This window comes from Taudactylus pleione, unplaced genomic scaffold (assembly GCF_031769625.1).
Source record: "Taudactylus pleione unplaced genomic scaffold, aTauple2 ptg000333l, whole genome shotgun sequence".
NCBI classification, from domain to species: domain Eukaryota; kingdom Metazoa; phylum Chordata; class Amphibia; order Anura; family Myobatrachidae; genus Taudactylus; species Taudactylus pleione.
The window spans coordinates 1,299,852-1,324,793 of record NW_028284734.1 but is presented as its reverse complement, the minus strand read 5'-3'; the positions used below and the strand labels follow the sequence as shown (position 1 = coordinate 1,324,793).

At 43.7% G+C, this 24,942-nt stretch overlaps 1 protein-coding gene across 2 annotated transcripts in view; it reads left to right on the top strand.

Moving 5' to 3' along the window:
- The window catches only part of IQGAP2 (IQ motif containing GTPase activating protein 2), a 319,379-nt gene that overhangs the window by 59,943 nt on the left and 234,494 nt on the right, over positions 1-24,942 (top strand). For both annotated transcript variants that reach the window (XM_088443725.1, XM_088443724.1), the window contains exon 2: positions 19,062-19,161. In XM_088443725.1, the coding sequence (XP_088299851.1) occupies positions 19,062-19,161 (100 nt within the window). The remainder of the gene's footprint in view (positions 1-19,061; positions 19,162-24,942) is intronic.

The window sequence follows — 24,942 nt, the reverse complement described above, 5'->3', positions numbered from 1 at the left end:
ACGACGGAGCTCCCTCCGTCGTGTGCATGCGCAGTGGGGTAACATCGACCCGCTTGCGAGCATCCTGCGCTCGTGAGCGGGTCTGCATGACACCCTCAGATCATATATATAACCCATTCAAAACAATATTCAACACTGGTTTTTCCTGGCCCTTGCTTTTTGGAGAAAGGGGTATGAATGTACATGCAATTTATACTTTAAGCATCGCTCCCAAGTGTCCTGATTTTGCCACGGATTTGTCCCATTTGGGCTGCAAGGTTTCACCACTTCTCTGTCCAGCAGAACAGTGGTGACTGGATGCAGCTCGCACCTGCTATTGTGCATACAGCATTCAAAAGTGGACCAGCTTGTTGGAAATGCTGGTAGTACCTTGTGGTATGGTGTGGGGCTAAAACATACCTTTCACAACATGAGCCATTAACAAATTAATTTGACTTCTCTCTTAAAATCACAGATCTAAACAAAATCATTAAAAAGCATTCTACATGTCAAGTAATTTAAATAAGTTCTCATATCGACTAAACATGATGAGTTTTGGAGTTTAGTGTGGAGAGGATGGAGGAAAGGCTCTAATAGATTAGATTGCAAAATTTGACTTCTCTTCCAGTAAGATTTCTGGGCCGGAAAATGTTTGGGTGAATGTTGAGATATATATATATATATATATATATATATATATATATATATATATATATATATATATATATAGACAGGCTCAATCCACGGCACTCGACCATCTGGGGTGCCCTTGGTATGTGACCACACCATCTACATAAAAAATATCATACAAACTCGTCACTAACATGCTTTTCAAACTGCAACTCCTTTGAACATAGGGAATGTTGGTTCCAAAATATTGCAATAATTTGTTAAGCTGGCCACCTCTTCACGGTCATTCCCATCTAGCCAGTCCCTACGCTGATTCTCAGATAAATGAACTTGATCTGCCATCTTGGGCTCAAGCTTGCATACATTTTAAACATGAAACTGGGTCCTGCCTTAAAGAGACAGGACCACACCCAGGGCTATCAGTTAATAAGCACCTGGAAAAAGAAAAAAGTTTGTCTTACATTTGAAAAACAGGTTGCCCTAGCAAGTGTGACCACAAAATTTAAATAAACGACAGGCTCAATCCACGGCACTCGACCATCTGGGGTGCCCTTGGTATGTGACCACACCATCTACATAAAAAATATTATATATATATATATATATATATATATATATATATATATATATATATATAATCTCTTGACAAGGCCCTGAACGTTGGTGTGATTTTTTTTTGACATGATGGAATAAGGATTCTGATACCATATTCAATTAAGAGACTGGTGAGTGCAACCTTACACTGCCGGAATTTTTGGAATAAAAATGAAACGTTGATCATAAGAGGATTCCTTTTGGTGTGAGTACATTGGTATCTATCTACCAATGATGTTAGTCCCATGAGTGCCACAGAATAATTTTCTCTCTTCTCTCTCTTATAATTATATCTATGTCCAAGGTGCGGCACTCTGGGTGTCGGTTAAATGAAACAACGGTACAACAATATATGCTTCAACGCTTTAATCTTGTCAGATTTTCTTCTTCAGGGTCCATAGGGATCCACAGGGATACCATGGGGATAATGTGGTTGGAGAGATCAGGCACCAAACAGTTAAAGCTTTCAGCTCCCAGGATGCCTCGGGTCTACCTCCATATATACCCCACCCCTAGACACAGGCCTTCAGTTGTTCGTTTAGTGCGGTAGGATCAAGACGCACCTTTGTAACGGGACTGCTCAGGAAGTCCTAAGCTTTTATTTTATGATTTATTTTTATGTTTTTGGGTTGGCAGTGTGAATTAAGACACATATACTGCGACTCCCTCTACCTCCGCCGGGCTGCAACACCAGTAACAGGGCTGGTGATTCCAGCGGGTCTCAGCTGACCATGCTAGCAGCGATGCTGGGACCCGGACTGCAACCGGACACACGGAGATGTCAGGTAAGGTGATTCCTTGCTTCAGGTGCCAGTGACGCACCGTAAGCTGCTGCAGTCAGGGCCCGGGGGCGTCCGCATCCTCACTAGACCGCCGGGGCCTTATCGTCTGACGGTAGGCCCTCCCCCGGAAGCTCTTCCCCCGACTCAGACGCAGTACCATCAAAGGTTTTTGTGCATCTGAGCTGCTCCGCCTACCCTCCACGTGTCTATGAGATGCTCACAGTCCACTATCGGTGCGCTGCTGTAGCTGTTGGTCTCAGGAGGATTTGGGTCAGTCTCCCTGTATACCTCTCCCTTGGTTAAGGTATATAGTGCTCTATATTCTACCATTCCTGGTGTTTGTGTAGTTGATTTAGAGCCTATTGTAATTATATTACATATGCATAGTATGTGACTGTTTGCTAGCTGCTGCATTGATACGGTCTTTTATTTCTGTCTGTCAATTATACCTATCACTGATTTTCTCTCCATCCCTGTGGGGTGAAGGTTTTCTTTGGGTACTTCACGTTCACAAAGTATTTGTGAGGGCTGTCACATAACATTGTATTTATTGCCTTTATTTTGAATATGTCAAAAGATGAAGGTAAACAGGAGGGGGAGGCCCCTGTATTGGTTTCATGTAAATCCTGAATGGCCTGTTTGTACCCTCAGGATGTAAAGGATGGTCGGGAAGTACATATTTATAAAATCTATATCTGCGACCTGCTGACCATCCGTACACTGGCTGCAGGGACCGCCGACATCTCAACTGGGTGGGCAAATTTAAATGTCTACCCATTTGTGATGGCAGCCTAGACAAAGCTGCTGATTAGTAAGTGTTTATAGCTTACCAATCGGCTGCTCTGTCGTCAAAGTGTATACACAGCATTGTATACAATTTCTTCTCTCAAGGTGGAGGAACCTAGTGTTCAACTCACAAAACAGCATTTAGCATAGCACGTATAGTCGCAAGCAATGGTCTATTGCTTGGAATGTTTCCTGACTAACTGAAATGTGTTGCACATGGTGAACTAGATCAAAACCCGAGGGATATGACCAAATAATGCTGCTCACTTGTCTTTCTCTTGTTGATCATCTCATAGGTGTCTTACTTTATAGCCCCTATGCCCTTTACTGACCTATAATCTGCACACAGCCCCACCTGAGCTATGTTTTTCTCTTACAGGAGTAACACACTTTATCAATGTAATTTCCTAACATCTAAATCTGTCACTAGCCACATGTGTGGTCTCTGCCCAGCTCCTGTGGGATTTTGGACACATTTTGCTTTACCTCATTTAGAGGAAATAGGACTCTATTCACAACTAGATAAACTCCTAGTTGAAGACCTGAATCTGAAAATTTAGGTATCTCCTGGATGTTCAATTGGGATGTGAAGATACATAAATAATATGTATTTTGTTACAATCATCAGCATGTTTTAGTGTCTTTTTTTTTTTTTATCTATCTCCTTGAAATTTAAAATGTTCATTTTGGAAAATGATTATTTAAGTACCCAGAATTGGGGAGTTTCATGCTAGAGGGGCTATAAGCAGTTGGTGGGAGATATCTGGGAGTCAGTACAGGATATTCTATGCTTCTTCAAAAAAAAAAATGTGATGTATGTAAATAGTGCAGCAGCAGTAGGGCTATGAGGTACAGTGTAGATATATTTTGCCGGTTCTAGTCATCAAGACCTTGAGTTTGAAGGGCGTGCCTACAGTACATGATTAAGAGGTCTAGTTACTAAGCAGTGTTAGGAGACAGGGGGGGAGATGTATCATCGGTGAAAATGCGGTAAAACCCCCGAAAATGCAGTTTTTAAACAGGGTGTTTAGTCGCCAGAACAGGCATTCTCTGACTAAACTTCCTGACGACAGTGCCAGATTAAGGTCCACATGGGCATGGAGCTGAAATTTATGAAGGGTTTTTATCGCAACTTTATATATATATATCAGTGCTCACGTAATGGAGGTTAAATTATTATTTAATACTGTATGTCCTGGTGGGAGGGAGGGACAGGAGCATGCCTATGCAGCTAGATAGAGAGAGAGAGATAGATATGAGAGATGGATAGATGGATAGATAGATAAGAGATAGAGAGATAGATAGATAGATAGATAGATAGATAGGTAATCAGTGCTCAATTAATGGAGGTCATTATTTAATTACAATTTTTACAGATATAACAGGTAGTTTATGTTAGCATCAATCAAATTCATTCACATACCTCACACTCCATTGGTATTTAGGGAGCCCTGGTTCCAGTCAGGCTGTTCACCAAAAGAATGCCTGATTAAACAGGACAGCTCCATCTCCTGCCTACCTCCTCCTGGCTCCCTTTAATGCCTTTATAAAGACAGCAGAGGATGGTGTGCGCCGCAGTCAGTGTGTCAACAACACAGACACACTGACTGACTGAGCACTCGGCTGCGCTGTTACAGTGAGCTGAGGCAGAAGACAAGAGCCGCGGTTCGCGTCCTGCGGCCCCGATGAAGGGTGATGATGATCAATCACCCTTCATTTGAAATGAGCAGTGACCCAGCTGCATCTACTCACTGGCCGGCACCCCACTCCTGTCACCGGGGCACTGTGCGCAGGCCGCAGGGGAGAGGCTGGATCACTATGCGGCGCAGGGAGGGCTTTTGAAACTTCCCGCTGAGCCGCCATCTGCGTGACACCCAGCCTGGACCGGTGGCCGGGATTTGTTTGTGTCGTGACAGCCTGGCGGGGGTTGTAATGGGCGTAGCTTCGGGGGCCGATTATTATGCTCCTAAAAAGACAGGAAAATAAATGTTCCTGTGTCTGCAGCAGTACACCAATCCGGTGCTGTGGGCCTATTTCAATGGGCGGCCTGGAGCTGTAGCTCCATCCGCCCCATTGCTAATCCGGCCCTGCCTGGCGCAATGCTGTTTCCGCCGCACTAAGGGCAGAAAACAACATCGCGCCTGTGCTTTTTCTGATTTCTGCTAGCACCCCAGGAGGGATGCGAGAAGAAATTCTTAGTCTGGGTTAACAACATGCTTAATTGAATTGCTCCGGGAGCTCCTTCCTGGCGCTATACAATTTGCGTTGAATTGAATCGAGACCATCGTTTGCTGAATGTCAGGTGGTCTTATCGGACTCCTAATGATAAATGGCACATTACCTAACACATGCGGAAACGAGGGTTTCTGCATGTGTAATGGGCCTGTAAGTGATGATGAATGGTCTCCTTTGTCAAATGTGAAACACGTCCCACAATCACCCCTCTTAAGGCTCATACACACTAGACGATGTATGATATGAGCGATATTAGACGTGGCGGGAAACACTTGCCGATGTCTGCCCCAAGGAGCGACGGTGGGGAAGTGGGGCCCATGCTGTATTCGGCAGCATGGCATCGTTAATAATATCCCCAGATTGAGCTGCATGTTCAGCCAACTGGGGATATCGTTAACGACCTGCGGTAACACACATCGTTGATCATTCACTGTATACACACTGGACGATATGAACGCTATATCGTTGAACGATATCATTATCGTCCATATTGTTCATAAATGATATGGGATGCCATTGGCAAAATTTCATGAGCCATACTGTATTGAAGACCTTGGTTACAGTATTGTTGGCGTCATTCTGTTAGCGTGTGTCGGTTATATATATTTATTTTGTCCACTACCTGTGTGTGAGACGCATGCAATTGTCAGTGTCACTATGACATCCTGTAACAACTGCAAGTTCAGTGATCGCATGATCACTCCAATGAACTAATAGAAGAACAGTGTTTTGCTAGGTACTTTTGTGTTAAAATGACAAAGAATATCCAATAAACTGTTAGAACTGTTGTTGCTTACTATGTGAAAACACCTAACAAGGCATTGGGGAGGGGTTATTGTGGTGTAGCTCTGCTGTTCTGCCAGGATGCGCAGCGTTCTGCAGTGACTGCACTTTTCACTGATTGCTAATCTGCTTAACCATTAGAAACGTTGTGGAGGATTCCTGCACTGCAAACCATGTCAGCACTTTACTAATCTTCTGTGTGCTTTTCTGCTAATTTCATTTTATTTTTCAAATTAACAGACTTCTTAGGCATTCAATTAAAATGTTAGATGGACTGCTTCTATGTACTAAAGCAAGACTGAACTAAAGCGAGACTGAAACAACATTGTGTGTGGCCTAGCTGGACAGCTACAGATGTGGTCAGGTCTTACTGGGCAGCTACACATGTCGTCAGGCCTAACTGGGCAGTTACATACAGTATATGATAGGATCCATTATTTATATATTCAGCTATTATGATCTTAATTTAACAGGTGGCAAATACCTGCTCTAAAACATACTGTACCTTTTCCCTACCTAATTAAACTAAATAACACATCACACATGTATGTATGTGTTTTTTGGATAGGTTGTATTTAAAGTACATTGTAATAAAATAAGAAATAAGCCATCTGGTTTAAAGGAACTAGAAAAGAGCTAATGGAATGTGATTGTGTAGTTTGTCTGTTTCTGATTTTACTTTTACATATTTAAACATTTAATACTGTATAGCAATGACTATGTAATGTGTACCTCTACAACCTCATACAATTAAATATTTGATTGCACTAATATGTTGCTCAAGGCTACATTTAGACCCATAATGATTTAATGCTCTATCTATTTTATTTCCCTGTAACTGTAGGATTCGTAAATTATTCCAACAATTTGTGAGTCAATCCTTACACAATTTACCAATTAGTTGTTCTGCAAAACAAGATCTACCCACATAACCCCCTTTTAGGCATCATTTTATCCGTTTTTTATTTTTTTTAAGCATCTTATAAATAGGAGAAAAACAGTTTTTTTTTCTACAATACATTGATATATTATAATTAATATGCATTTCTCTCCTCGTGCTAGTTTTGTATTGGTATATCGTCACAACTGGAAATGAGAGGGGATAAAATTTAAGTCTTTGAGCCCAAAAAGTAAATTTACTAAAGCTGCCACTCCTTGGGGTGTTTAAAATGGAAGTGATTTTATTTTTAATATCATTGCCATTTCAAATGTTCAGGTGATATATACGGCGAGAAGCAAGCTGCTGCTTGGTAAATTAAAGTTGAATTTATAGCAGCTGGGGACACTTTATAAACTGTATTTATACATTTTTTTGTTCCATATGGAGACAAAATGACAGTTAAAACACAACTTTAAATTATGTTCTAATTCATTTGAATACATGCTTTTAAAGAATTTATCTAAAATAGTATTGACTCTGCATCAGGCCCTCATTCTGCTGTCTTCAATTTTAAAGCTGAAACCTTTTGATTGTATATTTTTATTAAAAACCATGTTTTACAGTTATTACACAGAGCGTAAAAATGCTGTGATGCAGGACAAAAATCATAAATGGCAAAGCATAGCATGTCCTTCTTGGTGTAGTCATATGACCTCTCCTGACAAAATATATTTTTTTCCACCCCTAGAGATAGAGAAACTCAACCCTACTAATATTTCATGTTGAACAAATTTATTTCTGTAATATTTATATTATTGTTGATAGCAGGTTTACTTTTACCTGAAGCCTCTTTTAAGTAGTTACCATCGCATATAATTGCAGTTTATCACATTGAAATAATATATATTCACTACAACTGGAAGCAAGTGGTTGTAGTGATTTAAGGAACATTTGTATATGCCTGTTGTGTATTAAACACCTGCGGGTCAATCCAATTATGTGCGATGTACTTGCGGGTGCGAGTCATCGCGACAACGGCCGCACTTAACTGCAGCCTGAATTCGCTCAAAACAGTTCACAGCCCCATAGGGCTGCGTACAAAATTGAGCGAATTCAGCCTAAAAGAGGGGTGCGAGATGCGGTGCCGTTGGGGGTGTTTGAACGCCGTGGCAGAGGCAAAATGCATCCCATTCGCACCCCTCGTGGCTACTTGGATTGACCTCATAGTATGTGTATATTTGGTTTAGCAGGGGTTAATGTATTGTTGTGTTTGCTCGTAATGTCATTTCTGCGATGAAAACAAGTTTTCATCCTTTAATACATTTTTATTGTATCTCTTCTAGCTGATTACCATGTCCTTTATATATAATGTACCTATGACTGGAGGAAAGCCCCTCTCCTGGATCTGACTCTATTCTATAATACTACATTTATAGAAATCTGCAATAACATCCATATTTAGAGCCTGACATTTAAATTCTGTTGCCATGGGATCCTGTTCCAGCAATATCTCTCCAGCCTCTGTTTTGCATCATTTCTACCTTGTGTGTAGTATAATACTTTTGCTTTTTATATCTCCTTGTGTGGCTTTAGAAGCGACGTAAGTGTTCTCATTGTAGAATATTTTGTTTTGATGTAAAAGGCATTTATACACAATAAATAGGAAGACTGACACTAATAGACAGATTTTGGAAGCTTTGGGGGGAGAAGTACCAAATAATGGAGAGAGATAAAGTACCAACCAATCAGCTTCTAACTGTAATTTTTCAAACCGAGGGTGGGATGTACTGCACATCGCGTTTTGGATGCAGTAAATTCTACCGCTTATCGGGTACACACCGGTGTTATTGACGCCGGTATGTACCTAGAGTTGCGAAAAGAGCTGTCTTTTGTAAAGAGGGAACATCCGGATTTATGACCCAGAAGTCCCTCGGGTGTCCCTCTGCGCATGCGTCAGGTGCTGTGGAGGATGCTGGGAGGGGTCCGATTGGATCACTCTTGGGGACTAATGCGAAGAGAAGCCCATAGGCTTCTACTGAGTAACACCATCTATAGATAATGTTGCCGAATGGGTCCAAGCACCAGAAAATCAGAGATATGGTAAGACCTTACCTTTGTTATCTCTATTTCTATGAAGTCCATAGGGATCCACAGGAGACCTTGGGGTTTAGGTTGATGACGCAGTCGTCGGGCACCTCAATAGTTAAATCTATGCTCCCAGGATGCACCGGGCCCCTCTCCTATACCCCGCCCCAAGGCCAAGGCACCTCAGTTACGTAAAAAAGCCGGAGAAGGAGAAGAGAGAAATTCTGGAACACACAAGTATCACATTCTGCCATTCAGAAGGAGACGACCAGAACACAGCCCATCTGCAGCACAGGTGCGACAGGGTGGGAGTCCTGTGGATTCCTATGGACTTCATAGAAATAGAGGTAACAAAGGTAAGGTCTTACCATATCTCTTGTTTTCTACTGCAGGGTCCATAGGGCTCCACAGGAGACCTTGGGGATGTCCCAAAGCAGTCTCCTTATGGGTGGGGACGCTCCTGTTTAGAAAGGAGAATCCGCCGCCCGAAGAAAGCATCCTGAGAGGCAAAGGTATCAAATGCATAATACCTTAAAAGGGTATGGACAGAAGACCAAGTGGCCGCCTTAGACAGCTGAACAGCCGAGGCGCCACAGCGAGCTGCCCACGAAGGATCCACAGACTGAGTAGAATGAGCCTTAATAGAGGACGGAACAGGAAGGCCCTCATGAATGTAAGCCACTGAAATTGCCAAGCGAATCCAGTCTGCCAGAGTCTGCTTAGTGGCAGGCCATCCCTTCTTACGGAAACCGTAAAGGTCAAACAACGAGTCCGACTTTCGAAATGAATTTGTACGGTCAACATAATCCTTAGAGCACGTACCACATCCAAGTAGGCCTCACCAGCTGAGAGGTCTGGGGAATTAAAGGCCGGCACTATAATTTCCTCATTAATGTGGAAACTAGATACCACCTTAGGTAGAAAATCTGGGTGACTCCAAAGCACCGCCCTGTCCGTTTGAAAAATCAGAAAGGGAGGGCGACAAGACAGAGCCCCCAATTCTGAAACCCCTTTTGTCGAAGCAATGGCCAGAAGAAAAACATTCTTAGCTGTAAGCCATTTTAAATCCACTGAGCCCAGTGGTTCAAATGGCGGTCCTTGGAGAGCCCTAAGGACCACAGCTAAATCCCAAGGAGCCACAGGTGGGACAAAGGGAGGCTGCATGCAAAGCACACCTTGCATAAAGGTGTGTACATCAGGATGAGTAGCAATCCTATGCTGAAACAATACTGACAGGGCTGAAACCTGCACCTTCAGAGAAGCAAGGCGAAGACTGTGATCTAAGCCTACCTCTAGGAAAGCCAAAACTCTGGATATTCCAAATACCTGAGGATCGTAACCTCTGGGGCGACACCATTAAAAAAGGTGTACCACACTCTGTGATAAATTCTCGCAGAAGCAGGCTTGCGAGCTCTGAACATGGTGTTAACCACCGAGCTGGAAAAACCCCTGGACCTTAAGAGGGAAGTCTCAAGAGCCACGCCATCAAAGACAGATGACTCAGTTCCGGGTAATGGCAAGGACCTTGGGACAACAGGTCCGGACATTGAGGCAACAACATCGGAATGTCTATGGAGAGACTCCGAAGATCTGAGTACCAGTGACGACTGGGCCATGCTGGAGCCACCAGCAGCAGCATGCCTCCTTCTTGCTTGAATTTTCGAGTAACTCAAGGAAGAAGGAAGAATGGAGGGAACAGGTATGCGAACTGGAAGGTCCAAGTGACCGACAGACCGTCTACCAGAAGACCCCCCACGTCTCTTGTCCTTGATCCGTACACTGGCAACTTGTGGTTGTTTCTGGATGCCATGATGGCTATTTCGGTAAGGCCCCACCTGTACACTAGGTGTTGTAACACTTCCTGGTGAAGAGACCATTCCCCTGGGTGCACGTCTTGACTGCTGAGGAAGTCCGCTTCCCAGTTGAGCACTCCCGGATTGAACACCGCCAAGATGGCTGGGAGATTGCCCTCCACCCAAGTCAGGATGTGAGACACTTCCATTAGTGCCGCCTGACTTCGAGTTCCTCCTTGGCGGTTTATGTAGGCCACTGTGGTGGCGTTGTCTGACTGGACTTGCACGGGTTTTCCATGAAGCATGAGCCTTGCTTGCTGAAGAGCTCTTAGAACCACCCTGAGTTCCAATATGTTTATTGGAATAACGGACTCTATGAACCATTTGGTTTCGGGAACCAAAAAGAGGTTGGAATAATACCCAATTTCCCTCTGGGTAGTAGGTATCGGAACTATAACTCCCTCCAGGAGCATAGAACGTATAACTTTCTGAAGTTCCAATGCCTTTTCCTGATCCATCTGAAGTCCCATAGGGAAGATTGATGAGGAGGTCTGCTGTGGAAGGAGAGGGCGTACCCTTGAGAGACCACTTCCCTTACCTAAGTGTCTTGAGTGGTGTGACAACAGCACTGGGTGAACTGAAGAAGTCTGCCTCCCTCCTTGGGGTCCCCCAAGGAGAGGCCTGCCCCATCAGGCTGAGGGTTTAGTGCCAGGCTTGGCAGCTGGACGCCTGGTACTCCAAGCCTGCTTCTTGGGCTTTGTGACCTTCTTAGTTCCTGATGGTCTGGGAAAGGACTGGACCTTGGACTTACCCTGAGGACGGAAGATCCCGACGGCACTGGGGCCGAGGGTAAACAGGCAGACTTGGCAGCCGCCAAAGTGTCTATAATTTTGTCCAAATCTGGCCCAAACAATACCTGGACATTAAAGGGTAAACTCTCTAACCCTTTCTTGGACTCTGCATCCGCTCTCCAAGATCGCAAGCAAAGAGAGCGCTTGGCTGACACCGCAGCCGATGAAATGCGGGATGTTAAAAGACTGCCATCCAAAGCAGCCTCATTCACATATGTAGCCGAGTCTCTGAAGTAACCTACCAGTTCAATTTGGTTCACTGGTAGCTTCCAAAGGCAAGGACGCTTCCAAGGCATTTGCTCAACATTCCATGGCCCTGGCCACCCAGCATATAGCCATAGCTGGCCTAGCGACCCCCCCTAGAGAGGGAATAAATAGACCTTAGGCACACCTCCACTTTTCTGTCCGTAACATCCTTTAATGATGACATGGACTGCATAGGAAGGGTCGCACTTTTGACAAGGCGCGTAATATGAGACTCCACCTGTTTCCCATACTTCTCCTCAAATGGATAAGTGGCCTCCAATCGTTTCTGCTGTTGAAATCTCCTGCTTGGAGTTTTCCAGGCTTCTTCCAAATGTTCAACCTTCCTTAAAGCATGTTTGGATTTGGCTGCTGGGGTATCCTCATCCCCAATATCCATGGCCACATGTACCGCACAGATGAGGCCGTGCACATAAATTTTGGACTTAGGCTCTGCCTCTTTTTGAGGGAGCTCTGAATCAGATAAGTCCTGAATTTCCCCATCATCAGTCGACACATCATCTTGATAGTAAGTGGACTGTGAAGACAGCACCTCCTTCCTAGCTGGACGGCGGAAAGACTCACCCTGTAAAATCTCCGTCAGGTTTTGCATTGTGTTGGAGAGAGTATTAGCCCAAACAGGTTCAGGTGAGGCCTGGTAGGGGGTAGGTTGTAAAGGTATTATTATCAGCCACAACCAGCTGTCTGGAAGTCTCCTGTGAAGCAGATGGCATAGCAACCTGCGTAGCGTACCCCAATTGTGGGGACACTGGAGGTGCAGCAAGCCGACCCATCAGGGTAGTTAATGCTTGTGCAAAACAAGCCCAGGGTGGCTCTTGAGAAGAGCTGAACCCAGCAGGTAATCCTGCATTCCTGGCACACAGGGTACACAATCCTCCCACAATAATCTCCCCTTCCTTTGGTCCAGCAAAACACCTAGTGCAGGACTGTGTGAGGGGGATATCCGCCTGTCCAGAATTGCTTCCAGACATAATGAAAGTATGTGTCACACTCTGCAGATCAATAAACACACTGAACTGTGAAGTAAACTAACGCCCTGTCAGTATCTGTCACTGCTGGGGCTAGTGAGAATAGAGAGTACAGGGATAGTAAAATGGCTGACAGAGTGAAAATCAATCAGACAGCGCTAGCATCACACATACAATGCAAGAATAGCACCTGCACTATTTTGCACCTTAATCAGCTACTAGACCTACAGTCTAGTAGGACCAGTGCTACATACACCGACCTACTGAAGGAGAGGTATGTAGAGGGATACAGGCTCTGCAGCTCCCAGTGAGACCAGCGCTGTATGCTCATAAAATGGACGCCGGAGGACCCATAGGGGGCGTGCCTGAGGGAGGAGAGCTGCCAGACCACTGTGGAAAGGTGCGCAGTGCAGCGGGGGAGGGGCCGGCTGTGCCTTACAGGGAAGGCCCGCTCCCCTGGCATGCTATTAACCCATGGGATGCCACAACGTCCGCACGTTGTGGCCCCCTATCCCTGGTGGTCTAGTGGCAAGGCAGGTGCCGTGCCGGTGCCACACGCAGCCGCTTCCCAGGGGCTCCCTATACCCTGGGAAGTAAAAATGGACTGCTTACCTGAATGTCCCCCGTGTAGTCCGGCCACAGCCTGGGGCATCCTGGGAGCACAGATTTAACTATTGAGGTGCCGGATGACAGCATCATCAACCTATACCCCAAGGTCTCCTGTGGAGCCCTATGGACCCTGCAGTAGAAAGTGACGCATTGGAGGACCTGGTATATATGGGAATGGGGCCAAAATGCTGAAGTTTTCTGAATTTTGGCTGCATTTTCCCTTTAGTACATCCTGCTCACAGCCTGTAAAGTGACAATTAGAAGCTGATTTGTTGGTACTTTATCTCGCATCACTTTATTTCCCTCCAATGCTTAGTACATCTCCCCCTGGGTATCTAAAATATGGTGTGTTGTAAAATATGCATAAACATAACTAGAGCATTTGCTGTGTGGACACGTATACCCCAAGCATTCTTCCAACACCTTTTCTCACAGATGAATTGAAAGCCATCTGATGTCCGGCAGCACAGAGTATAGTACGTATCTAACCAATGTAATCCCTATAGCATAAAAAATTTACTTTGGCTATTAACAAAGATTAATAAGAGAGGGGGGGGATTAATCTTTAACAGAACCATGTGCAATAGAAACAGTGACATAAAATTTAGGAGGCATTTGTACAAAAACAAAGTACATCCATCCATCTTGTTCTGAAGGGTTTGAATATAGTTTTCATAAAGGACTGCTACAACAACAAGCCGATTCATGTGAGGAGGCTTCTATAAAACCTAGCCGTGGCTCTGTGTGGTGTTGTGTTTGTAGTGGCAATTCTTTATTTTTGCATTAGCTTCACAAATGCAAATCACATTTGCTCTGCCCATCCGTTGAATGTACAGTACTTAGCGAGGATGCTTGATCTGCTGAGAACAGAAAGCATCAGTTCCGCGCTTGTTGTTTTTGTACTGTGGCCAACTCATTGTATTTAGCAGGGTAGAGGGACTCTGGATGGCTGGTTAAGTAGAAAATGACTTTTCTATATGCATCTCTTAAAGGGGTAGTATCATGAAAATGTACTTTTGTTTTGAATGTAACGTCTTGTACAACTCCACATGGAGCTTTAATGCATAGCGAATGTGTTCAGTTTATATGTGTTTGATGGGGGATGGCAGGATTTTTAAGCTGGGTACACACTAAAAGGCGTGTATACCCAGCGATGTGAGTGACGACCCCCCGCCAATGGGCCGGCATATCGGACGGCCAGTACACAGTCGATTCGGTGCCCAACCGCCCTATATGTCTACCCCTGCCGCTTCCCACTGCATGGGGTCATCAGCGCATCGTGAGGTTGACCTGCATGTAGGGCCGACCTGACTATGTCGCTGATGACCCACGGGATCACGCACCGCCCAACATAGAGCAATACACACTTAACGATTTTGACGATTTGTTGTTCTGATCCGTCTGAATCTGGCAAATCGTTCAAAATATCACTGTGTGTATCCAGCTTTAGTAGCATCTGTGACAGAACTGGTCAATTCTGCCATGCCTGTTTAGCAGTGTTACAAATGAGCATGTTGAAAGAGTCACTCTGGTCCTGTTTGTTCCCTGGTGTATATCACATATCCACAAACCCATTATCCACAAATAAATAGAACACAAAGCAAAAAAAATGTAATATATATATTTTTTTAGGTTTTGAAGTTTTTTGTTTTGTTTGCACACCAAAGTGACAATGTAAGAATGTGAGTAGCAGTGTGAGAAAAGGATGTTAATAATTAAATTTTTCACTTACTATGTTTTAGCCATATTGCTCCAAATTCTAGAAAATCACATTGTCTGACAGACACAATGTACTAAGTATACTGTATAAAAGCGGTTATATCTGTTTCCTGCACTCATAGCAACTGTTCTATTGGGTGTGGAAGTGGTATAAAAAAAATTGGCATTCAAAATGTTGTCATGGTCTAAGTGTCGGCATGGACGGAATTAATAAATTTATTTATTACCAGTTATTTATATAGCGCACACATATTCTGCAGTGCTTACAGAGAATATTTGTCCCTGCCCCAGTGGAGCTTACAATCTATATTCCCTACCATATAAATTACCATACCAGTATAATTTTGGAGTGTGGGAGGAAACCGGAGTACCTGGAGGAAACCCACGCAAGCACAGGGAAAATATACAAACTCTGCACAGTTAGGATCATAGTGGGCATTGAACCCCCGACCTCCATGCTGTAAGGCAGTAACGCTAACCATTACACCGTCTGTGCTGACAGAATGTTAACTTTCACAGGGGACGAGTCAAATGTTTGAGTCGGAGGCTGTCAGTGCCGGGTGCCAGATGGAGCAAATCAATTATAGCTCTGTTCGGACACAAACAGCCTCTGGTGCCAACATTTCTGCTCACTGCCTCCACAGGAGGCGAGCGGAAAGGTGTGAAAAGTCTGTGGTTTGGGCGCCCATACCTGGAAGTTAGACGGGTTTAGCCATCTAAATGGTCGCAACAAGCTCAATAATTAATGGGCACCCACAAACAATTGAATGGCAACATTGGGGACCCATTAATTACAGAGACTTAACAATCAATTGAATTGCCACAATGTCAACACTTACAGTCGACATGTTGACAATGCGATTTTCACATTCACTTTGCATCATAGCCTAATCCTAGCCATAAAATCATATGTTGATATTTGTAATGTTAACTTTACGTCAATGTTGAATGTCGGCAATATGGTTTCGACGTTGGGAATGTCGATATTATGACTGCATTCCGTAACCGTTATGTTAATATTGACAATTTAAACCCTATATAAGCAACATTCTTGTCTGCTAATAATAATGCTTTACAACTGTGATACTTAAAATGGGGGGGGGGGGGAAGACATATATAACATGTGTACCTGTTTCTCTTTATAACATTGGGCCTGATTCAGACCAGCTCGCAAGCGGGTTCATGTTTGCCCGCTGCACATGCGCTCGCCCCAGCGAGCAACTGAAGTTCAGTCGCTCCTGGGCTCGCGACAAGACCGAGCGACGGCTGATGTTGATTGACAGCTCGCCCCGTTTTGCAGGCGTGTAGGGGTGGTGGTTGAGCAAACGCACGCATTCCCAAAAGGAACGGCTGGCATTTGCGGGCGGCCCTACTGACATCACTTGTGATGTCAGTAGTGATGTCAGTAGTGATGTCAGTTGTGGACTTCCTGCTCTATTAGAGCAGGAAGTTCACTCGTCGCAAGCCCGATGGTCACGAAAATCGCGACCATCTCCAGGCCGCTCGCACAATCTGTGGGTGGTCACCCACAGCTTTGCGAGTGGGCTGGAGGAAGTAAAAAATAAAATAACGCCCTGATTCAGAGTGGCTCTGAATCAGGCCCATAGTACAAATCATAGTTTGTGACCTCCAACCCCCCTCTGTCTCCATTTTTTTTCTATTTCTCTTCAGCATTCAATATTTATTTTTGCAAAGATTAGCCACACCTATTCAGAACACATTTTTATTTAAGCCAGCAATAATCAAGCTATTCGGGCACCATCGACCCGCTTGCGAGCGGGTGTGAATCAGGCCCTTAGTTTAGTTGAAACTTCACGTTAAGTAATGTCTCCATGCTGAAATAAAACCACCTCTGGTGTTATACCATAACAGACTTTCTTGAAGCTTTCTTTTTAGCTTAAAAATCAATTGATGAAAATAAGCATTTATAACCGAACCAACCTGTAAGTATAGATGTTATGTGAGCCTCCTGCTGCTGTTAAGTTGTGACCTTGGAATGCTCTGGGAGCAGGAGTTGAACATGAGATGAACACACCATTGGTAATGTTTTGGTCATTAATTCTGGTTGCTTAGATCTGTGCTTAATACATCAGCTTTACCAAGTAATGAAGGAGCTACCGTGTAGGCAAATGACCTTAGATGCTGAGGCGGATTCATAGCCACCCACATCCGCTAACATGTGATATGTTTGTCTCATCTAGAGCACTAAGCTATTGGTAGCCTCTTAAAAGTATACAATTTATTTAGTTTTGTGAAATTTTAGACCTTCTTTTTTGAGATCCTTCTATCAATGCACTTTGTGTTCATACTGTGACTTGTCTGACCTTTAATGAGCTGTAATATACAATGACTGATGGAGTGATTTAGGAAATGAATAGTAATTTGTTATATTTGTGGTCCTGATTGTTGCGCACACAGTTTTGGGATCATATCATATGTTCAACAGGGGCCTGGAGCTCATCACATGGTGAGTTTCGTGCAAAGGGAAAAAATGGTTTGCTGGGTAAAGCAACATTCTTGTTAGGTTATGCCAGTGGTTCCCAAACTTTCTGAGTACGAGGCACCCTTAGGGTCTCCATACTTTTTCAAGGCACCCTATAGCCAGAATAATTACCAAACAGTCACGTTTTTGGTAGTTAGATCAAAATAATGTTCAGTGTTAAAAAAGTGAAAAACTATGCTATTCTTACCCTTTGCCCCCTCCGTCTCTCTCCCTTTGCCCCCTCCGTCTCTCTTCCTTTGCCCCTCTCCATGTCACCCACTTACCTTTTAGTTGTGATCGTCAGCATTCTTCAGCTTCGATACTCAGATTAGATCAGACACTTCCCGTCTAATTTCCCACAACTGCGTTGTAGGACCCCATTCAACAACAGGCTGCCTCAGGGTTCACTCAATGTTGCTTTACAGTGACCGCTCTCCCCCCACTTATCGCAACCCCGCCGCCGCTCCGTTTTTCTCCGTGCCACCAACAACCCCACCCGTGCAAAAAAAATATATATTTTATACAGAAAAAGAAAATACACTGGCTGGCCTCATTAGGCCATTGGCCGCCGCGGCACCCTGGTGACGGGGAGCTGCGGCGCACAGTTGGGGAATCACTGGGTTCTACTCTGCTGGCACAATTGTAAGGAGTATAAGCTGCTGATACTATTTTGGTTGGCTGTTTAATTAGCAGTTTTCTAGTTTATGGTGCATATTACATACCTCTTGTGGTGTTGCGTAATATTGGGCTTTAAATGTGGTAAACAATGGGAAAATACAGAAGTGTCCTTTTATACTGTGGCTTCAGTCGCACCAAATAGCGCATCTTGGTGTGCCAGGTCTTGTGCATCTCAGCCATGTTGAGTTTTTTTGCTCAAAATGTGCATCTTATTCACATAAATAAAACTGGAAGTGCTAAAACTTCATTGCTACTGTACGATACTTGCCGACTCTCCCGCAATGGCTGAATATCAGGTGGCCCTCCGCAGAAGAGGGCAAGTATCCAGGTTTGGCATCCACCCTCCGCACTTACCTGTCAAAGTGGGCAGTCCGCAGTGGCTGCTTTGTCTCGCCTGTGGAACCTCTATATTGTTCAGCCAATTCCAGAACTCGGACAAAACGTGAAAGCATAGATGGATGTGAATAACACAATTAAAATGTCGAGGGAAACCTTGACAGTAAATGGCTTTAAAATGCTAAGTTGGAAGCATCTTAATGCCATTTACTTTCAAGGTTTCCCTCGACGATTTACCTGTGTTATTCACATCCGTCTATGCTTTCTCGTTTTGTGTGTGTTCTGGAATTGGCTGAACAATATAGAGGTTCCACAGGCGAGACAAAGCCGCCACTCTCAGATGGCAAACCTTGAAAGTGCTCCAAAGGAAACGCTTACTATAAAGCCAGACAAAGGCAAATGTGTAGCCGGCTTCACGTCTGAGCAGGAGAACATTACCCCATCCCCAGGAGATTTGAAAATTATGAGCTTTTAATTGGCTCAACAAACTTTTTTTTATAAATAGATAGATATATATTTATGCAATTTAATGCAGCTTACCGTTCTTTTGAAAGCCGTCTGCCTTGTAATTATGAGTGATTTGAATTTTGTTTTCATTTGTTTCCAGCAATCGTGGATGATGAAAGACTTTCTGCGGAGGAGATGGATGAAAGGAGGCGACAAAACATTGCTTATGAGTATTTATGCCACCTAGAAGAGGCAAAAAGGTAAACGCTAGATGTTTTGAGGAATGTTCAGGTGACCTCTTCAATGTGAGAAAACAAAACATTTCTCGGAGCACGGATCGCTTTATGTAACTGGAGTCTGTAGACTGGGTAGGAGAGGGGGGTTTGGTGTTTGTGTGTGCACATGCGGAAGCCCGTGCCACAGATTGGATTTTACACCAGCCGCAGCAACAGTCGTTTTCAGTATTGGCACTTGCACCAGCCACATGCTAGATGCAAAAGATCCAACAAACGGGCTTCCCTTTCCCGTACATACGGAAAGACGGATCTGTCAGAGTTCCATCTGATTCAGAATAGGACACTGCAGTAAATTGGAAATCATAGAGCACACATATTGTGGTAGTGTACCTTTAAATATATTGAACAAAAAGCATTGAAACATTTTACTATAGAGGTAAAGAAATCTATTAGCTATGTAGCTATAGCACCTATAATCTCATTGTGGATATATATTCTCCTTTGGTTTGCAGGAACCTTGGTATTTTCTAGAGCATCATTTATGGTATTGAGACAGTGGCCAAATGAAATAGGGTGAGAGTTTAGAAAATGTGAGAGTTTAGCAGTAAACTCTCACATTGGCGGCGTTTATCTTCAAAATGGTAAAACATCTGGATGAGAGTTTTAAATCGTGAGTTTTTGCATCTAAAAACATGCGGGTTTACATGTTCTTGGACTCTCCATTACATTAGTGGAGTTTAAAAAGTGTGAGAGTTCACTGCTAAACGCTCACATTTTGTAAACTCTCCCTCTATTACATTCGGCCCAATGTGTTCTGTTTGAAAATTATCTTGCTGATGCTCTATACAGCTTGAGTCTCCCATATCCAAAATGCTTGGGACCAGGGGTATTTTGGATAACGGAATATTCCGTATTTTGGAATATTTGCATATCATAATGAAATATCTTGGGAATGGGGACCCAATATACACACAGAATGCATTTATGTGTTCTGTACACCTTATACACACAGGTCATTTTATACAATATATTCAATCATTTTGTAGCCCAGGCAAAGTTTGTGTACAGAAATGAAATGAATTTATGTTTCATATATACCTTTTACACGCAGGTCATTTTATACAATATATTCAATAATTTTGTAGCCCAGGCATAGTTTGTGTACAGAAATGAAATTCATTTATGTTTCATATATACCTTTTACACAGAGCAAGTAGGTGATTTTATACAATATTCTTAATAATTTGTGCCTTAGACAAAGTTTGTGTACATTTAACCATCAAAAATCAAAGGTTTCATAATCTGTCATGCCAAAATTTTACTGTATTCTGAATATTTGGATATAGGAGACTCAACCTGTACTGTAAATGTATGAAGCAGTGAAGAGAGTGGAGACGTTACCCATGGCAACCAATCGGCATTGATCATTTTATAGACTGTACTTGATAAATGCAACCTCAAAGCTGATTGGTTGCCATGGGTAACTTCTCCACTGGCACACTTCTCCACTCTTTTCACTGCTTCATACATCTACCCCATGACAGTTAGAAGCTGATTGGTTGATACATTCACTTGACCTCTCTCTAAGGCTTCGTGAATAAACCCCTTGGAGAAAGATAAAGTAGAGAAGTCGCCCAGTCTTTGAAGGGTTGATGCATCTTTTCCTTGACACCATTGATGATATTAAATAAAATAAGCTTATATTTTCTAAAAAAATAAATATAAATTAATAGTTAATCATATAATTGTTTTTTTACATGAATTTCAATGGGAAGACATTATATTGGCTACTAGCACACATAGATATCTCTTGAGTTGTTTCCCCACTTATTCGCTTATAACAATGCAGACACCTATGTTTTAATGTGTGTACAGTGATAAAGTTAATTGAGAGAGAAGAATGTGAAATGTCAGCTTTTTAGATCCTAGCTCACTGAGTGATACAATAATACACATCCCTAAAGGACCTTTTGAACTTTTGAATTTATCTATGGTGAGTGGTTGATTTGTCAGCTCTTTGTCTCCTTCCATTAAGTTTAAACCTGTTGTGTTGTCATTCAATTCTTTAATGGAATTGGTTGTTGGGTGTGTGGGATGTGTACTGGGTGATTGTCATCTTTGTCTAAAATATTGTGTAAACTATTTAATTGTGTATATGTAGCACTTGAAGAGCTTTAAAGGGAAAGTTATATTGCTGCAATTAAAGTTTCAATATTATTACCATTATTACCCATTATAAAGCCTCATCTTCGTGGTGTCGGAAACAGCATCTGCTCCACTGCCATGTGCTCTGGCGCCTGCAGATGAGGTCATCTGCAAGCGCCCCAAACAGCCAATCAAGTATTTTTCAGCTCAACCTGGGTCTAAAAACCCAGGTCGCACCGTTCACACTACAGCCGGCCCGGGTCAGAGCCGGGAATAACCCTGGTACCGAGCAGGGTCGCGGATTTGGGACCTCCGACCCGGGACTGGAGACCCGGATTGAGCCACAAGCCTCAGCAATATCCCAGGTCGCAAGGCTATCTGAAAGTGGTATAAGTAACATACCAGTTTTCAATCATCAGTTGCTTTCCCAATTGGCAGTTGTGTCTGCACCACACTGCTAAGCGGCGTGTAAATATTAATTAAAATTATAAATGTAATGCGCTTAAGATATAAGATTATGGTACAGGAAAAATATATCTGAAGCATAAATGTTATTACTGAAATGTTTTTTTTTCTTTTTTTTTTTTTTACTGAAGGGTAAAGGTTTTCTTAGATTGCACTGTAGCAGGTTGTCTCATAACCACTTCCTGTCTGTTCAGTTAATATTTGATTGACTACGTGCAGCATTATTTGCACCGTTGTGGAGATTTTTTTTCCCCTTAATACTTGCTATAAAGATACGCTCCCATTTGTTGTAGATATAATTGGCTGCTCTAAGTGATTTGTGCAAGCCTGCCAGAAAAAAATAAGGTCTCTATGAACTTTTTGAAACTCTTGATGTGATAGATTATAGAGACTGTTCTACCCTGTAACAAGTGTAGTGTTTCTGTACATCCCATGCACATAATGAAGAAAACTGAAAATATTCGTTGAAAAATGATCTGTGTTGCGATTCTTGGTTTCTCTGAGGTCCGGTGATCTTTGCTACATAAGGCATTATAGATACAAATATATTTTATATCTATAATATAAATATTGGTTAATTAATAATCAAGATAAAGAAATATAAATAACCTTAAAATATCCTTGATTCCATCTGATGACTTAGTGAATCTTTGTCAAATGTTAGAAATAGGTTTTATTTTTTTTTTGTCTATTACAAAATTATACTTCCTGAACTTGTGTTGTTTAAATGACAGGGAGACCGTGTGAGAAACAGAAATGCAGCATGCGGTTATTAAATAGTGTTTTTACTTCTGTTCAGTGGTTCCCCTCACTGACCGCAGTGCATTTTACTTGCATTGGAAATATTCAGCAATGCTCCAGAATGCGACGAACTTCACAAGTAGGCAATGGGGTCCAGTTGGTTATATTTTCAGAACAATTTTTCTGCATTGTCCTAGTATCAAAACACAATTACAATGCACAAAAGTGACGTCAGTGGATATCAGGCCTATTCAACAGATATATTGACCTCTACAAGGACACACACGTTCCTATAGATTTAGGGCCCTATGACCCCTGAAGACATTTTGCTCACTCCCTTAATGTATGTAGAACTACTACACGATGGTTGCTATCACTCATCTAACCATAACCTTCTATTTTATTTTTCACTTTGTATTTGTGTAATCAGTGGTGTCACTCATCCTGTTAACACCTTGTGCAGACCCATGAAAGGAGATATAAAAAGGGGCGTGGCCTCATGGGTAGGGGGCATGGCCTTGCATCCCGAACCCCTGTTTTAGTAACACCGGAGGTCCGTAGATCCATATTGCCCCCGGGAACCAGCCTGTGTGAAGTGCCAGCTCTCTCACTGTGTCAGGAGCTGAGTGCTGCACGTAATGCTACACCGCAGCACCAGGCCCCTGTCACTGAGGAGGAATCGGCACTTTGGTGTCACCCTTGGGCGGTTGACACCAGGGTGCGGCCCGCACCCCCCTTGTGACGCAACTGTGTGTAATGTATACACCCAGCCATAACATAAAAAACACTGACCGGTGAAGTGATTTACATTGATTATCCCGTTACAATGGCATCTGATAAGTAGTGGGATATATTAGGCAACAAGTGAACACTCATTTGATGTATTTGAAGCAGGAAAAATGGGCAAATGTAAGGATCTGAGTGACTTTGACAAGGGCCAAATTGTGATGGCTAGACGACTGGGTCAGAGCATCTCTACAATGGCAGGTGTTGTAAGGTCTTCCTGGTATACAGTGCTTAGTACCCACCAAAAGTGATCCAAGGAAGGACAACTGGTGAGCTGGCACCTGTTGCCAGCTCACCAGTTGTCCTTCTTTGGATCACTTTGTGTGTGTGTGGAGAGCAAAGGTTAGCCCATCTGGTCCAATCCCACAGAAGAGCTACAGTAGCACCAATTGTAGAATTTGTTAATGCTGGCTATGATAGGAGGGGGATCAGAACACACAGTACTTTGCAGCTTTCTGCTTAGCTGCAGATCGGTCAGAGTGCCCATGCTGACCCCTGTCCACCATTGAAAGCGCTTACATTGAGCATGTGAGCGTCAGAACTGCACCATGGAGCAATGGAAGAAGGTGGCTGGATCTTATGACTCTAACATTTTCTTTCACATCATGTGGACGGCCGAGTGTGTTTGCATTGTTTATCTGGGAAAGAGATGGCACCAGGAAGCACTATGGGAAGAAGGCAAGCTGGCGGAGGCAGTGTGATGCTCTGTGCTCTGTTCTGCTGGGAAATTGTGCCTACTGGCATTCTTGTGAATGTTACTTTGACACGTACCACCTATCTAAACATTGTCGCAGACCAAGGACACCCCTTCTTGGCAACGATATTCCCTGATGGCAGTGGCGACTTTCAGCAGGATATTGCACCCTTCCACACTTCAAACATAGCTCATGAGAGGCTTGAGTAACATGACAATGAGTTCAAGGTGTTGACTTGGCCTCCAAATTCCCCAGATCTCAATCCAATTGATCATCTGTGGGATATGCTGGAAAAACCAGCACGAGCCATGGAGGCCCCACCCAGGTCCAGATTTACCGCTAGGAAACCTCGGCGGACGCCTAGGGCCCGGTGGGTCCCAATGAACCCATGGCTGGGCCACCGCGGAGTCCGGCCCTGGAGAGAACATTTTGAGCTGCTGGCACCGGCCAGGCGACGAGAGTTCGCACACAGCAGTCGGCAGCAGCACGTCCAGAGCCCTGCCCCTACCAGATGGGGGGAGGAGGAGGCAGCGGAGTTAGATGCCCGGCCCTTCCATTAGGCAGGGTATGTGGCCGGCTGAGTACACCCCCTTCCCCATTCATAAGCACTGCTCCATGAGGGCGACATGACATCTCCAAGTCTCGTTGCAATAATTCTTACTAGGAGGTGGAGCCACTCGACTCGAGGATCCTTGCTGGCAGGACAGGTAAGTTTGCTGGAGCTAGCAGGGTCTCTGCTTAGAGGGGCCTGTGCTGTGAGATGAGGGGGGTTTGTGCTGTGAGAGGAGGGGTGGTCAGTGCTGAGAGGGGTCAGTGATGTGAGGAAAGGGGGTTTGTGCTGTGTGGGGGATGGTCTGTGCTGAGAGAGGATAGGGATCAGTGATGTGAGGGAAGAGGGGGTCTGTGCTATGAGGGGTAGGGGGGGTCTGTGCTGAGAGGGGTCAGTGATATGAGGAAAGAGGGGATCTGTGCT